The 17,150-nt window shown below is 44.2% G+C and overlaps 1 protein-coding gene across 5 annotated transcripts in view; it reads right to left on the reverse strand.

Annotated features, from left to right (window-relative positions):
* The window catches only part of Ca-alpha1d (Ca[2+]-channel protein alpha[[1]] subunit D), a 60,917-nt gene that overhangs the window by 8,605 nt on the left and 35,162 nt on the right, over window positions 1-17,150 (reverse strand). For 2 of the 5 annotated variants that reach the window (XM_076447491.1, XM_076447489.1), the window contains 17 exons: window positions 12,709-12,816; window positions 8,308-8,360; window positions 7,674-7,820; window positions 7,306-7,507; window positions 6,533-6,802; window positions 6,354-6,437; window positions 6,096-6,284; window positions 5,906-6,008; window positions 5,212-5,366; window positions 4,911-5,135; window positions 4,628-4,832; window positions 4,263-4,498; window positions 4,080-4,178; window positions 3,801-3,919; window positions 3,515-3,661; window positions 1,637-1,962; window positions 525-992 (listed from right to left, as the gene is read on the reverse strand). In XM_076447491.1, the coding sequence (XP_076303606.1) occupies window positions 525-992; window positions 1,637-1,962; window positions 3,515-3,661; window positions 3,801-3,919; window positions 4,080-4,178; window positions 4,263-4,498; window positions 4,628-4,832; window positions 4,911-5,135; window positions 5,212-5,366; window positions 5,906-6,008; window positions 6,096-6,284; window positions 6,354-6,437; window positions 6,533-6,802; window positions 7,306-7,507; window positions 7,674-7,820; window positions 8,308-8,360; window positions 12,709-12,816 (3,136 nt within the window). Of the gene's footprint in view, window positions 1-524; window positions 993-1,636; window positions 1,963-3,133; window positions 3,178-3,514; window positions 3,662-3,800; window positions 3,920-4,079; window positions 4,179-4,262; window positions 4,499-4,627; window positions 4,833-4,910; window positions 5,136-5,211; window positions 5,367-5,905; window positions 6,009-6,095; window positions 6,285-6,353; window positions 6,438-6,532; window positions 6,803-7,305; window positions 7,508-7,673; window positions 7,821-8,307; window positions 8,361-12,708; window positions 12,817-17,150 lie in introns of all 5 variants that reach the window. The other 3 variants (XM_076447493.1, XM_076447490.1, XM_076447492.1) reach the window with 3 other exon arrangements.

A 17,150-nucleotide genomic window follows, 5' to 3' on the forward strand; every position in this document is an offset into this window, starting at 1 on the left:
CTCGATGTCTGCCGATCGACGCAAAATTTTGGGATTGGGATGCAGGATTAGACGGATTTATGTCCCTTTAACGTCGGCTAGATCGTCTTTGATTCGTACGAGACAATACGCGTTCATTTATCCAGATAATGTTTACTTAGCATACAAATTGTCTGCCTCGGTTGCAAGAGACTACAGCCACATTGTCATTTCGTTCCTACTTTCATCATTTTAACAAGGTGAAGACAGTAGATTAGCATTTTAAAATCATTTTAACCTTTCTATTATTTGAATTGCACCTACTCATTTCTGCCATGAATGCATAAAATCCACAGTCTAGTAATAAGTGACAAGTGATTGGTGAAATGCCAATGCATTGGAATTGAAATCTTTAAAAGTTTGGTATGTTTGACGATTTTGAACCACTGTGCGACAGCTCTGATCCTCACTGAACCATATGTGCCTCTTAAGGAGCCAGAGGATCTGATGGGAGCTAAAAGGAACTAAATGGAGCGGCGAAGCATTGGACAGGATCAGTTAGTCACCTCTGCCGTGGTAGGAGGCTCGATGCGGCAGGCAGGAAGAGCAGTCGCGGCACTGTCGCGACTCGACGTCCGCGAGCAGACCGGCGACGGCGATCGTCTGCGTCTGCGCGAGTTTGAGGCCGTTGGCGACGGTCCGTTTCCCGTCGGTGTTCAATGCCGACGTGGCCGAGCTGCTCGACTGACCACCGCCGCTGCAACCGACGCCGCAACCACTGCCGCAACCGCTGCCCGCGGCCGTTCGCCTGCGGAAACTCGGCGGCGCCGATTTCCCGACCAGAGGGACGTCGCGTCGGTCACGAGCACGGGAACGAGACACCACGGACGAGTCCTGCCTGAGAGACCCTCCCCGGCGGCGTCGTTTCAACTTCTTCGAGCTGGTCCAACCGTTCGAGTCCCCGGAACTTCCGGTACCACCTGACGCGCTGAACTCGCTTCCTGCCGACGAATCACCGTCGTCCCGATCTACGGCTGCCCGTTTATCCAACCCCAAACAGTTTAACAACTGTCATCTAACCGGGATCCGCAGAACCCACTTGTGGATCCTCTGCGGGCACCTTCAGAGACTATCTCGCCTCGAGTTCGCGAGAATGCAACTTTACTTTTACACTGTGGGTCATAGTAGACCCGGATTCCGCTGTCGGAGGGTTAATCAAACTTTTTTCCAGATTAAGTATTTCACAGGAAGGCACTGCCCGTTATAAATAAGGTACCTGTTGTTTTCAGCCACAGGCAGTACATTACTAGATCCTACATCTGTTTCAGGTTCACAGAATAGATGACTGACGACGTCTAGTATTTAACAAACGCGTGGATCATCGAGAGGCGAGATAACTCGATAGCCCGTAACACAAGGTATCGAAAGAGACAGATAGAGGGAGAAGAGAGAGAGAGAGATAGATAAGATAGAGAGATATAGAGCTTGAGAGATGGAGAACTCTAGAAATAGAGAGCTAGATAGATAGAGAGCTAGAGAATTACAGAGAACTACAGAGAAAGAGAGCTACAAAAATAGAGATCTAGAGAGCTGGAGAGCTGCATAGATAGAGAGTTAGAGATGTAGAGAGCTAGAGAAAGTGTGTGTGTGTGAGAAAGAGAGAGAGAGTAGATCGTACCGTGATTGCTCCAGACGGCATATTCGTCGCAGCATCCCCTTGTCGCAAAGGAATAGTAACAGCGCGTCCCGTTGGAGGATGAGCCAAGGCTCGAGCTGCTCGTGGCGGTCGACGTGTTCGTGCTCGACGTGCTCGTGCTCGTGCACGTGACGATCGACGTCGTGGCGCTGGCGGACTTGCTGGACTTGCTGGACTTGCTGGACTTGCTGGAGTGTAGCTCGGGGTGCGGGAGTATGCCGGTGCTCGGGGCAATGGACTGGGGTGGGTTCCTTCGGGGTGGTGGCGTCGGTGGGGTCAGCTGCTGCTCGATTCCGTCCTGAAGACTGCTTTCGAGGAGAGCAACCGCAACACAGCAACAGGGCGGCGATCACGAGCGTCGGATAGGCCGACACCCGCGCGAGCACACGAGCACACGGAAAAACGGGCAGAAAACCACTCTCTTAGTTTTGTTAGGGGCTTACTAGGCCAGCGCGTGCAACGCCTGACCAGAGCCGGATCTCTATGGACCTCCTCTTGTGCACACGCCATCATTTGCCACCCCCTTCTTCAACCAAAAGTTTTATTTAATCTCCAGAATCATCAACGAATGTCATTGTTCTTTTTATTTGGTTAGAACCTGCCAATCGTGATCCTTTCTTCAACACTTCGAAGCTTTAGTGTATCTCCAGAATGCTCAACGAGTACCGAAATTGTTATTATTACCATCTAGTTGCTGACATCGTTATAGTGCCTCTTTCTATTAAATCAGAATCTACTAAACACGAATGTCATTCCTTGGCTTTAAATAGAAATTAAATCCTATGCGTCTGTTATCAATATTGTATTGTTATTAAAATCGAATGGCACGGGGATCCACATCACGCAACAATGATCAATTTCGACTAGAAAAGTAGGTATATGAAGAAACGTGACAATTCACGTAACATGAAAATCCTATCGAAATAAGTTGTGGCAATTTCTGCTGTGATAGCGCTCCAAGGTAGCAAAAGAGAGTCTTTTATTTTCCTCGTCCTCGATCCGGCTCTGCGGCCGATCCGCGTCCTCGAGAACCTCGAGGATCGACTGGATTCAGCAGATTCACATCTCCCTATTATACTTCCAGCGTCGTTGTGATCATGGTTCAGAGTCCTCGAGGCGCTCGACGATCTCGCGGACAGCTGAGAATCGCGAGAATCGGCGTCGACCGTCGATCGGCAAGACGAACCGCATCGAACGAGAGGACATGCAACCGTGCCGAACCAGTCTGGACAGTCCGGACCAGTTCTCGTCGGTTCTCAACCGGTTTGTTCTTGTCAGCTATCGCGCGTTCTATGATCCCGTGGATCTAGTCTCGCTCGAGAACCCGGAGCACGGTTATATATATATGTATATTTGTTAGTCTGGGTTACGCATGCAAGCGCGCAAGCGGTTATAATATTAATGCTAATCAAAAAGATCGACTCGTACGTAAAAGCAAACTATTATATCATGTCCCATAGGCCCAGCTTATTGTCTTACCATATTCGCTATTCGGATGTAGGTAGTTACCGCTACCTGGACCACTGAAACGTACGACAGTAAACAGAAGACCGTGCAGATATCAGACATCAACATTAGAGAGAGATAGACAGAGTGGATAGACAGAGTATAGAGACAGAATGAGAGTTAGAATGAGATATATAGAGAGAGAGATAGAATCTGATCGTAACGATCCCCGATCGCCCAAAGAATCTGCGTTCTAGCGGAATGATTTCCCGGACGTAGCGAGATCATTGCGACACGATTGCCATCGATCTTGTTTCGTCGCCGGAGCACCGCGACAACCGTGACGAAAACGGCTGAATTTTCTCGCTGAACTTGCGAAGCGTTCGCGATATTTTACTGTGGTCTTTTACTTACTCGATCACTTTGTACGGAGGATGGTGGTACGGCAGCTGCTGGACGGGATTGCCGAACGTGGCCAACGGTCGCAGAGGAATGCTCTCCTCCATTCCGGTTGACTTCGAGTCCATGCCCATCTGGTTCATCGCGCTGTCGCTCAATCCACTGCATAAGAAACGCTTTATATGTAGATGTCTCTCGCATAACATGGCAGTTAGGTGTCACAAGATTGCTATCTCGGGTGGATCTGTGCTATGCAATACGTTGTGTACCATCTTGCTTCATAAACTGTGCTGAAACTAACCCTGCTACGTTTGGCACAATCTGATGAGACCTCGCGGTGATCTGATTCGGTGCGTCGTGTCCACCTCCTCGGCGCAGCGACCAGTATGGCAGAAACTCAATCGAATTCGTCGGGGAAGCCTGCGAATCGGGCAACAATGACATTAGTATCGTCTTACGTAAGCTTAGTGTGAACAAAATCTACAAGTCAGCGTTTATTTTGGAAACGTTTATGCAACAGGCGACAAAACGTTCCTTTGTTTGTTTACACATGGATATAACGTTAAGTTTGCTGGACTACCTTGTTCGTGGGGTTCACTTTAAGCGACCTCGCCCTGTTGAAACCATGATGACCTTTCTTCATGCTTAGCCAGACGCTACCGAACAGCCTGTGATTTCTCTGCAAAAGGAACATCTGGTCAGCATCAAGAAAATTCGAAGAATAGACAATCTAGCTACAGTAGTTCTTTCTCTCTTTCAGTACCCTGTGCATTGGCTGCGGATTGTCGTCGAGAAGCTCCTCCAGGTTCCCAGAGATGGCCCTCTTCAACTCGGGTCCCGCCTCGTGCAGGGTCCTCAGACCTGCCTGGAGAGTGACGGTGTTGTGGCAGTCTTTGTCGCCGTCCTTCATCTCCTGTTCCTTGCGTTTCTTGAACCGCCGGAAGTAGTCCTGGATCAGGAAGGTCGCGTAGAACTTGCCGACTGTCACCTCGTCGTCCACTGGAAAATTCGTTTCGTCGAACGTAATGATGCGAAGAATAATAACTAGACTGTGTGAATTTTATGCATTTATGATAAAAATGAGGACGTCCGCAATGTTTGGACACAGATTTGTACGAAATCACGTACCTCCGGGTGGTGGCACCACTTGGTCAAGAAGCTTCGGACTGGTCCTCTTCCAGATCTTCTTGATCACCGCCCTAAGCTCGGTATTAGCATCGTCGATGTTCCCCTCGGTCTTGATCCTCAACGAGGTCCTCACCACGGCGAACAAGGTCGCGTTGAACAAGACAGTACCGTCGCTGTTCAGTGGCATGTTCATCGACACCAACCTCTGCAGCGTGCGCAAAGTTAGTCGCAGGAAATACCCTTTGATATAATCAATGTACGAGTGCAGTTTAACAATACTAACTTTGCACGCAACACGATGTGGGCAGAGTTTGCCGAATCCCAACGGCGGCGATATTTTTCTGAGAAGCGTTACAACATCCAGATGCTTAATGCGACCCTTAGCATCGGGATCGTACTCGGACCAAAGGCGAATGAACTCGTCCAAATGGTGGGGACCCAGGATCGACCAATCCCTCGTCAGGTAATCGAAATTGTCCATAATTACAGCGACGAAGAGGTTGATGATCTGAAAGGAGATCGATCACCAGTTTAATCAGCCGTTCATTGAAAAATCTGATGCAGTTGGAGGATCATCTACGCACGAGGAACGAGCATAAAACGTAGAAAGATATAAAGTAGGGAATCGCGATGTCGGATCCACAGCCACTTGCGTTGTTGACTTCGTCGCTGTTATTGTCGCACTTGACCTTGTCTGGCTGCGCGGAAGTGTCCATCATGATCTGTTGCCAAGCTTCGCCTGCAAATTCGAATAGTCGACGTGATCAACAATTATTTCAATTCATTCTTGTATGTACACCAGCGAGTTCCAACTTGTTTCCCTCCGAGAACTGCGAGGTCCAAACTCCCCACCATTAGTCAAAACTCTTCCCACTACGACGTACAGCCGTAGAGTTAATTGGTGGCACAGCGGCACGGGGACAGGGACGAAGTTCTACACGTCAACGATGAAGTCAAACAGTGGGGGAAGAACCTGAGCGGGGGGAATGTACCGCTTACGGGTGCTCGCGAGCTACATGTTGGAACTCCATGATGTACACCGATGACCAAAAGTTTGGGTAGTGGCTACAGAGGTCATTTTTAACCGATTTCATGAGCAAGGTTAACGCATTTTCTACTGGCGACTATCTCATAATGTTTGAAAGTTTATTGAAGAGCGAAGTTCAGATTGCAGTCTCTCAGTAGAGTTTCCAAACACAAAAGCCAACATTTGACAAGGTATACCCAAACTTTTGGCTTGACCGTACAAGGTAAATTGAACTGTTGTTCGCTACGTACCCGTAGCTGATCTAAACAGGACCAACACTGATTGCGGGAACGACTGGAAGTTGTTGTTACGATTTATCGACGTCTCGTCGTCGATCGCAATCTTTCCAAACACCTGCAACAGAGAACATGCCCATCCTTGATCTTGTTCCTTACATCTAAGGATTGCTATGTTTCAGTTGGAAGTATGACAGTGGCTTACCTGCATACCTATTACGGCGTAAATAAAAAATAGCATTATAATGAGTAGAGCTACGTAGGGCAGAGCTTGGAAAGACTTTATGAAGGTCCAGAGAAGCGTCCTGATGCCTTCCCCTCTGCTCAGCAGCTTTACCAGCCGCATCACTCGAAACAGTCGAAAGAAGTTGATGGAGATGATGGTGGAGCCGGGCTAAAGACATCAAGTTTGCGTTATTACATTTTGTTTTTAAGATGATTGTCTTTTCAAGATGATACTTGCATTGACTTCCGAGTAAACGATGTCGATGAAACTACCGAGGACGATGATGAAGTCGAACACGTTCCACGCGTCGCCGAAGTAATTCTGCGAACATGATTTTCCACATTAAACATATTCTGTTGTTCGGCTATTTTAATAAATAATGGTGAGAGGAGGTTTATTTGAAATTTTTTTGGTACCTTAAACCGAAAGGCGGCCAGCTTGAAGACGAACTCGAGCGCGAACACCGCAGTGAAGATCATGTTGAGAACGTCCAACGCCTCCGTGTAGATCTCCGGCTGCCGGTAGAACTTCATCGCGAGCGTGACTGTGTTGATCATGATCAGTGTGAAAATGGTGTACTCGAACGGCTGGGAGGTGACGAACCACCAGACTTTGTACTGTATTCGATGCTTTGGTATGTATCGTCGTACTGGTTTCGCCTTTAACGCGAACTCGATGCAATTTCGCTGCACAGTCAACCAAGAGAATGTATCCGTAAACAGATCCGTAGACATCCGATTAGGGGAAAGTAGCAAAATTCGGACCAGCACCTAAATCGAACCCCGTAACTCACTACACATGGTCGATTTACTCCGCTAATAATTCCGCAAATATTGATCAATGGCCGAAGCATTTTCATTGTTGGTTTACATAACATATTTGTTTGCATTAATTTGCAAATACTGTAAATTATCTTTTACTTATATAATACATACTAGACTTTATATTTTGTGTTTCACCTATTTATTTTTGCCATATATTGTATGTGTAAAGCGCGTAATCTAATGACGCGCGTAATCTAATGAAAAACTAAGGCACCTGGTCGAAATATTGCTCTACTCTCCTTTTGTCCGCAGGAAAAGAAAATTTTTTTCGTCGATTTCTCGGTTGTGATGTCATAATTGGTGACACTATATCCTGAACGCTGATGTCCTGAATTAATTAGCATATTGGAACATGATTAGCTCACCTGATTCTTGTCGAGCTCGCAGTTTTTGTACTCTTGCTCACCCTCGTTCTGGAAAGTGACAATTACGAAACCAACGAAGATGTTCACCATGAAGAATGCTATGATAATGATGTAAATGATGTAGTACGCGGCCACTATCGGCCGAAAATTATGAATTGGTCCATGATCCTCCTTGTTAGAGTCGATCGACACGTCTAGCAATCTGTTGGGAGAGAAAACGCTAAGCGATGCGCACCGGACACTCTTCCAGGCGGTTTCTTTTTCTTTAAAAAAACACGCGTTCTTTTTCTTTAAAAAAATACGCGACAATAGAGAAAGCGAGAGTTGCTTGTTGCGACGAGACGAGACGAGATCCCGAGCTTACTTACGGCGGCCAGCCCTCGAACGTTGAAACGGTGAACAGGGTCAGCATCGCCTTTCCAACATCGTCGAAATGGAAACGGTTCTGTAACCAGTTTCTTTCCTTCATCACTGGCTTGTTGATGTTCCCGTTCTCGTACTCTAGGTACGTACCCCTGGAAACGATTTCAATCATAGTCAACTCGTCAAAGATCATTTTCTATTCAAAATTCATGGCGAGAAAGTGGTACTTGTGATTCTTCAATTATGACTCCTATTTCCGAGCTCTTCATTCGGCAATGTAAAATCGTGATTCTATGTAAATGTTAAAAACTCACTAGGCACTCGAGTGGTGATTCAGAGTCGCCACTAAAAATTGCTGTACTATTATTCACAATATTCTTCACATTATTAAGTATGTTGTATCTAATCAATTACTACACATTTAAGTTCGTATAAGGTATCATTACAATTTCATATCCATAAAATTAAAAGAATCATATAGAAATTGTTCTAGGTCGGAAGAAATGTTCAATTTTCGAGTTGAAATAACTCCGACTGCAAAGGGTTAACCCCTCGGATTACAAGTTAATTTACAAGTTCATTGAACTCCTCTGCGTTCAACACCACTTTCTGCCACAGTAAGTGGTAAGGATAACTCACTGGCAGTCGGCCTCCGTCATTTTCGATGCATCGGTACAAAGGAAAAATTTCCCCTACACAACACAAGAATCCTATTAATGCGAAGCGAACCGAGTCTTCTCGAGACGATTTTCAAAAGCGTGATCGATCGAGCGTGCACCGATCTTCTTCGTACCCTTCAAGATTTAATTCTATCATACATCGAACTACGTTAAAACAATGCTAACGAGGAGTTACGATCGGCTTCGCTCGACCGTTCGATTGTTAATTGGCCATTCACTAGCTAGGAGCAAAGTCGAGCAAAAGTAAAGGAAAGATGAAAGAAAAAATATATATATATATATGTATATATGTGTGGAGAAGTGACAGAGACAGAAGCATTCCTTTTGGCGTGCACAATATAATACAGAACATTATGTATATATTATACAATATACAATATTTATGTACATAGTTGTATGTACAGGCTGTCCCGTTTCGTCTGCGCCGATCGAAGCGACGTGGATCGTGCACGAGTGGGATCGAGAGTCCGGAGATACGTTCTACGATCTACCTTCCGACCTATGGTTCGCTCGACGACCGAGTTATCTAAACACATCATCGATGGAACGAGCATAGCGATCTCTAGATCATCTGGCAATTTTGTTTACCCTTTGATTTAATAAACGCACGAATCTTTAATATTGATTTACTTGTTTTAATGCGTTTTCAGTGCGTTTGACAGAAATCTGGAAATATTCTGTAGCAAAGTGAAGTTAGTATGTTGTATTATTTTCCAGCTTGTTCTCTTAAATGTTGCTTACATTGAAAGAATTGACTAGCATCAATGTTTTACGTTCGTCCTGCTGCAGTCATTAAAAAAAGGAGAACTATCTTAAGTGGCTATTTTTATTTTGAATAAAGATCCACTGAAATAAAAATCGTTCAGAAATTTTAATCAATTAATGTCCAGCTGCGAAAGCCAACTAACTAAAAGCCTCTGAATTAATCAATTGTTACAAAAACGTTCAAAAAACATTAATTTAGATCGTGAACCTATGTAGTCTCCACGCGGATTTCTTGCTTCCCTGAAGATCGCTAGGCTCGTTCCACCGAGAACAAGCACCGGGAACGTCGAATTTCCATTCGAGTTGCTCGCGTTTCGAGCAACCACGGAGAACGTGTTTCACTGTCTTGAAAAACACTATTCGCGTGAATGTCTCGCGACGTACGCCGACTTTCGTGCCGTCCATAATTGCTTGCAAGATCGAGGAGAACGCAAGATCGATATTCTTCGGCGAATTGGTCCCTGATCGAGCGCTTCCTTTGAAGGTTTCTCGGGTAGAACGCGGATCGGTTTCGCCTAACCGTTTCCGATGAAATTTAGGATTGTAACCATGGAGATGCGCGAAGGATGTTCCTCGGTTGTTTGATGGCTGGATCAACGTTCACAGTTAGTACGGTTTGCGAATGGAACGAAAGCAAGCGAGCGGCATGCAATTGGCTGTTCACGCTGTAGGAACCACGAGATTTTCAGATTGTTCCATTTCTATATCAATCATCATTGTGTTTCAATAATGCTGCGATCGGAGTCGCCAGATTAACAATAAGACTTGTGTCCCCATTCTACTGTTCCCCTTCTATGACGCTATTCCCCCACGCTTTCGTCACGGCCCGGTCACGTGACGCGTTCCGTCTCTGTTGTGCATGTGTCACAATGTCACGTGATTAATCCGGTACTGGAAGAGAGGGGATTACTTTTTCCCCTCGATTCGAGTAAATTCCCCTCGTCTGGCGACTCTAGCTACGATATCGTGCTAACTATGTAAAAGCTATTGTAACTCTCTACGACTAGGCGTGATGCACGTTTTCTGCGTTTTTGCTGGTTTTAAGCTTCAATTCTTTGATTTTGCTTTTGGCAGGTGACACTCTGTATCTCTCTGGACATAGTGGAGAGAAAAAATTGTTTCATCAAGATCGTCTGTGCTGTTTTAATGAGCCGAAAGACTGTCAAGAATTAATATAATTATGCTCTGATCATGCTCTCGCTTGTAAGTGACTGGACTTTATTTGTCAAATAAAGAAAATGAGGATTGTATATGTAATTTTGATCGAATTTTGTGTAGAAATCGTTGTTACTTTCTGAATTCATTCCAAATTATCTTATTTCAGTGATTTTTAAGCCTTAGCAGTCGAGGGGTGACTCAGAGAGTACCATTATTCACAATATTCTTTACATTATTAAATATGTTGTTAAATATGTACAAGTTAAAATAGCACCGACTGCAAAGGGTTAATAGTCAGAGAGTATGATTTACTTGATTGTAGATCTTTAAGCGATATATGTATAGTTTTTAAAACGTGCCGAATCAGTTACAAAAGCTGCAATAGATCATCGAATTGATCGAGCTGCAGTTTCAAACGTGTTTTTACAATTTTTCCAGAAAGGACCAGATAGGAAGTTGGACAGACTGTGAGGCAGACAGATAGCTGATAGAACGTGATCAGTTGATATTGCCATGTCAGCAGCGGTGACTCGTGGTTCCGATGTTGCAACTCGCATGCACTACGATCAAAGCTTTGTTCTCGGTCGCATACACAGTCGACAACTCGCAAGCCTCTCTGTGTTGAAGCGTGTCCTCTCTCTATATATGTATGTATACATACATATATCCGGAGAGTTCGACGTCTACGAAAAGCACTCGCGTTTCTCATCTGGCAAGCCTGTGGTGGTCCGTGTGTCTATATGTGCGTGTAACGTGTGTTTCACTCTCGGACAAGTCGTTTATTAGTTATTGCAGCGCCGGCTGATTCTCTTGGTGAAAAAGATACAGTTCTCGATCTTTGTACATCGCGTGACCGTGCTCGGGGGTGTTATCGACGGCGCAGAGGCTTCTTCGGAGGACAATATCGCCGTTTCATTAACGACAGAAAGATAGCGAAGGAAAGAATATTTGCTTCAGTGGGCCAGTTGTTCAGGTAGAGAAAATTTCTCCTGGTAATTGTACTGTTTGGCTATTTCAGTGATTTTTTAAATTTCTTTTAAAACAGATTCATGTTGCATCTAGAATAAAAAGCCACCCGAGGAAGGTCTGTAATAAGTAGACTGTGGGTCTCTCTGTGCAAAATAAAAATATTCTGCGTCAATTGTGAGATGCTGTAGTTGAATAAAAATTCATTTTATTCCTTAATAAACTTCTCACGTTGAAAACAACATAACAATGTTCTTAGATTTTTTGTATCTTCCACTGTTTTATAGTTCACCTAGTTTATATTTCTTTATGCAAAATAGAAATTATATTTAGACTATGTTCTATCATAATTCCTGAAACAACACTTTTCCTCAATGAAGCCAACATCTCTTGTCCATTTTTAGCATTTAAAACCACGAAGAATTTTGACAACAGAGGTTAGAAGAGACGCTTCACCCTGCATATTATATGATATTGTATCTCGAGTATTACAATCTTCGTCGCTGAACGTTGCTAATTCGAACGTTGGCTCATCGTTGAAAGTGTTTTCGCTCGATACATCGATATTAAAGTCGTCGATATTCTCCTCCGGTAGCCAAGGATCGAGAAAAAATAGTCTAGCTGGATCATCGGAAGGTTAAAGGTTGGCAGGGTTGGTGGAGGTTGCGATCGGTGTCAGCGTGCAGCGTGTCGCTGGACACGGGATGGCGGATTCGAACACTGTCATTTTTCATATCCTTATTCGTCACTATCAACACTTTATCAACCGATCATAATGGAAATTGCCGCTCTCTCTGCTATATTATTAACCCCTTGCACTACAGGTGCTTTTATGAATCAGTGAGTAGAACGTTTCCATCGTTCATAATTTTCTAGAAGAATTTTATTCCAGCTTAAAGGAAATTAATAATATACATGTTTATCGAATTCTGCTCGAAATCCTGATCACGAGTCTGACCCGTTGGTATAGTGCAAGGGGTTAGCCGAGGTGTTAATCGAAGACTCGAAGATACAGAATGATCTTTTTATCATCCCGACAGCCCGTGTCCAGCGAGGGAAATCTTGGTTCCGCGCGTTCCGACGCGCGATTTGAAGCTTTTCTCCGGTTGTGACGCGGTTCCGTCGGCCTGACGTTGACGACGAAGAGCAACGACGACGATAGAACAGAAAAACTTGGAAAGTAAGAAGAGAAGGAGAGAAAAACAACGGAGAAGACGGAGAGAAAAACCAATGAACAAAGAGCAGACGTTAAAACAAAAGTATCGAAACAAGTATACGAAAAGATAGAAGGTAGAAGAAGAAGACAGAGGAGGAAGAAGAGAAAGAGAGAGAGCAAGAGAGCAGGAGAGAGAGAGAGAGAGAGAGAGAGGGGGAGAGAGTAGAGAAGTAGAAGAGTAGAAGAGAAGTAGAAGTTCTCTCGAAGATTCGGCTTAGTTTAAACGTTCTAAGTGGTTTGTTGGTTTGGCTTTACCTTAAACAGCTGTACCCCGATAACAGCGAACATGAACTGTAGGAGATAGGTGACCAACATAATGTTGCCGATCGTTTTAATGGCGACAATCACACACTTCACTACGTACTTTTTACGTAGTTGGTTGAGGGCAGGTGAGCAGGGCGAGCGAGCACAGCGGGGAACACGGGATCGTGAGACAGACAGACGGAAAGAGAAAACAAAAAAATATACAAAGTAGCATTAATTGTGAGGTGGTCTGCTAGTATTCGCTTCTGGAGTCGAGAGTGTATTTTAATGGGCGGTGTTTTTCACTTTTTAATCGTTTATTTTTGTTCCACTTTCAAGGGCTGGGCTAATTGGGCTTAGAGCGGGCTACGGGGGTTACTAAGAGGCCTAATTAGAGGGTGGCTAGTGGCTATGAGGGTCACTAGGGCGGTGGCTGTGGGGAGGAACGTCGAGAAGCTACCGTAGCGAACACGTAACCTTTCAACGGTCTACCCGTGGTTTTCTATAATACGTTCGTTCACCTTCGATATCTGTTTCACTCGGCTTGTTTTTCATCTCCGACGTTTATGTATGTATAGTGCACGCTCGCTGTTGTCCCGCGGGAAACGATTTCGCATCGGTGCCTGCCTGATCGTCGCATCGAGCCTAAATCGAACGCTCGTCGATACTTTTTCATCTCTCCGCGAGAATCAACACCTTTTCTTCCCCCAACGTTCTCCATCGATTCACTCGTGTGTTTGTGTCGAATTCCTTCTTCCTTTTCTAAGTCCGATTACGATCTCGATTTCGATATTGTATCCTCGTCTCGGTTTGCACCGAGGAATCGTGAACTAAGCCCTCGCCATCCATCCAACCCACCAGTGCTCGATGTTTTCTCCCGGCAATGCACCCATGGGCCTCGTTCGGACACAAGGACCATCGATCGTCGATCTCGGGACGACGGTGTCTAGATCTTCATCTTTTATAGTTGACCAAACTATACTTCATTATTCGTTAAATCGTTTTCAAATGTTTCGAAACCGGACACCGTCGTGAACTGGACGGAAACGTGAAAGCTCTCTGAAGGCTAGCGTTATACCTAAGCACGAACACGCGGATGAACCTTTCAGAGGTTTCTAGATAGTTTCTCTCGAACATCGCTGGAATCGCTTCAGGGGAACCGTGTTCGCTTTTCTCCGAGAACCCAGCAAGATCGAATCGAAATCGTGGACTCTTTGAGACACTGTTGGCAACTGTGGTCCATTTCTCCAAAGAAAATACTTGTCCACTACAATCCTTATGTTGCGAGGTTCAAGCAAGAGGAGTGAAGTGGCTAGCTAGCTACTACATTGTTGGCCAAAAGGTCCACTCGGTATTTTTAGAGCTGGCTCAAGGAATTTTTGCCCTTAACATATGGAAATCACAATGAATGTCTAGACCTGCAAATAGGAGAACTCCAGCTCTACTTCTATTAGAGCTAGTTCTAAATACGATCTTTAGCTCTAGATCTATTAGAGTTAGCTCGTAAGAAGATCCTTAAATGCTGCTCTCTTAGAGCTAGTTCTAAATTAAGAATGTCTGGTCACTGGTCTATCAGAGCCAGTTCTAAATAAAAGTCTCTAGTTGCTGCTCTATTATAACCAACTCTAGATAAGGATCTCTAGTTGCTGCTCTATCAGAACCAGCTTTACGTAAGAAACCCTAGCATCAAACAATATATTTTCAGCTCTAGAAATCAATTATTCTTTGTCCATGTTAAAGGAAAAATCGCTGAAGGGAAAATCTTGTGTGTCTAGAACAACCATTTGAACGGGCGTTTTGGCTAACAAAATACTTTCTTTCGAGAAACAGATTATAGTTTCGGATGTCTGTTAGAGCCTAACTGACCGGATATCATTGGCAATCATAATTGCAACCGTTCCTGCACGCGTCAATGTGGATTTATGTATGCGTGGATCACTGTCAAGGAGCGTGTATAGTGGCCAACAAGCGATCGATACACGCGGCGAGCTACGACACGGTCGACTACGTTGTGTTCAGACTGATTAATCGTACCGTCTACGTCTAATTGAGTGCAACGACGATACTGCTCCGCCTATGGGACCTAAACTACGCTATGTAGATAGTAACAACTACGAATAAGTAACTTTTTCCCGGGCGTCGAACTCTTTGCTATTCTCGCTGTGCTTTGTCTCTCTGTTCGCTCGTTCGTTTTCGCGCACACGTACGCACGCAGGCGCGCGCATCTCTTTATCATTACTTTTTATATTCATATTCTTGGAATGGGAACGGGGAAAGACAAAGGGTGCAAGAGAGAAAAAATCCTGTGGAAAAGCAACGGTCCAAGCATTCGCTCGACGAAACACCGAGAACGGGCAGTTTGAATGAGATTTTCGCATGTGCACAAAAAGAAAGTCGGTCTTGGAACTTAAAAATTTTAAATGTACTATTCCAGTTCAGTATTTCGAGCCAATATTTTACGTGTAGGCTCCTTTGACAGTTACGTGTAAGCTGTAAATATTGTAGTATTTGCAAAAATGGGTCTTGATGAGAGCGTCAATTTGAGGAAACTCTGCTGCATGGAAGCAAGCTATGGAAATGATCGATTTAAGGGGATATACTCGTTTCTAGGTTTGCAAGGGTCCAAAGACGGGGGTTTTCAGTAGTCAAAAGCGCTAGATGAAAGATCAATCTAGGCCGCGATCGCCCTCAAAAATCCTATTTTTACGTTTACGAGGCGTAATTTGTATTATTCGGCAGCATGTGGCTGTCGCAGCTTTATGAAAATAGCTATATGCGCAGCTTTATGCTTCCGAATAATTCAAATTACGCCTCGTAAATGTAAAAATAGGACTTTTGAGGGCGATCGTGGCCTAGATTGATCTTTTAGCTAACGTTTTTGACTGCTGAAAACCCCCATCTTTGCATCATCGAGAAATGAGAAAGCGCATCCCGCACCCTTGCAATCCTGGAGATGGAAGTCTAACCCCTTAATACTAGGTAAAACAGTATCCACAAGATTTAATCAAATTAGGCGATATATTTATGTATTTACACAGCAATGAAAACAAACCATTTTCAATTTGAGCTGGTAACTTTTCATGAACAATCACAAAAAATGGAAAAAAATCATACAGAGGATAGTGACAACTGTTTCAAAGATCAAAGCCGACTTTCTTTTCACACAACTAAAGAACGTGATCTGGATAAATTATTGATACCGATCGAACAGGGAATACCCATCATACCGAGCACAATTTGCAGCAATTATGGGGACGCGTTACCCTCAGCGAACGAAGAATCCTCCCTTTCCAGGGTATTCGATTTCCTTCCCTCTCTTTCACGCTCTTTTTGAATCCGTCGGTGCTCGAGATTCACGATAATTCACGGGGCTGCCCTTTCTTTTTTCTTTCTTTCTTTCTTTCTTTCTTTTCCTTTCCTTTCCTTTCCTTTCTCTCATGTTAATATAGCGAACACACCACTGCAACGCTCAGCCGGCACAAGCATGCAATTGTCAAACAATCCTCTACCATCAGTTCTTTAAACCACGAAGCCTGCGTGTGTTTCTCTTTTTTTCTGTATACCTCAACAATATTCTACCCGAGTGTATGTAAACGTCACGTCGGATGTCCTGTCGATGTCTCGTCAGTGTCACGACGTTTCACAATGGAACGAGTAAGGGAAATAACTGGTCCCTGTTGTTTACGATTTTCAGTGGAAAACTCTCGCACAGAGAATTTTCTCGTATATTATCATTCAGAGCCGGTGAACTGGCGGTCCATGGGTTTGCACACTGTTTCTTTTCCCTGTTCTCAGTGCCTACCAGCGTCCCCCATCATTCGACTTAGGTACCTCCCCCCACTCTTAGACTTCAACGTTGCCGAACGTACAGCCTCTACGGCTGTACGTACTTAGTCAGAAAGATCTGTTCGAGCAGATTAAGACCAAATGTCTGCAATCATACTTTGCGAGCAAAAGGCGATCATTTTGGTGTCAAGACATGTCTGGAACAGCATTTAGTCCTTATTTGCTCTGAATCTACAGACTAAAACCTGTTGCCAAATACCGAGCCTAATACAGAAACAGATTGTTCAATATTTGGCTACAAAGAATGGTAATTATTTTTCTCGGCGCACAGGTTCGATCAATTTTCTACATTAAATGAATATAGCTTGAGGCGCCGAGAAAAATAATTACCATTCTTTCAAAATAGTGCGATCGCGAAAAATACCTCCTTTATTTGGCTACAAAGTTTGGAACCAAATTGGAGGCCAAATTGAGACCAAACCTTGGCCTGCCTTAGCCTCGTCATAGAGGTCAGGTCATGAGTAAATATTGAGCAAAATCGGAGTAAACCTTGCTCTCTAGGAGGAAAAATTGAATTCTATTTAAATTACTAAATGATATAATTTGAAATTTTATACATTTTCAATAATTTAAATATGTACAAACTTTAAAATAATGACAATAACGAT

Source organism: Lasioglossum baleicum, chromosome 3 (genome assembly GCF_051020765.1).
Source record: "Lasioglossum baleicum chromosome 3, iyLasBale1, whole genome shotgun sequence".
Taxonomy (NCBI): domain Eukaryota; kingdom Metazoa; phylum Arthropoda; class Insecta; order Hymenoptera; family Halictidae; genus Lasioglossum; species Lasioglossum baleicum.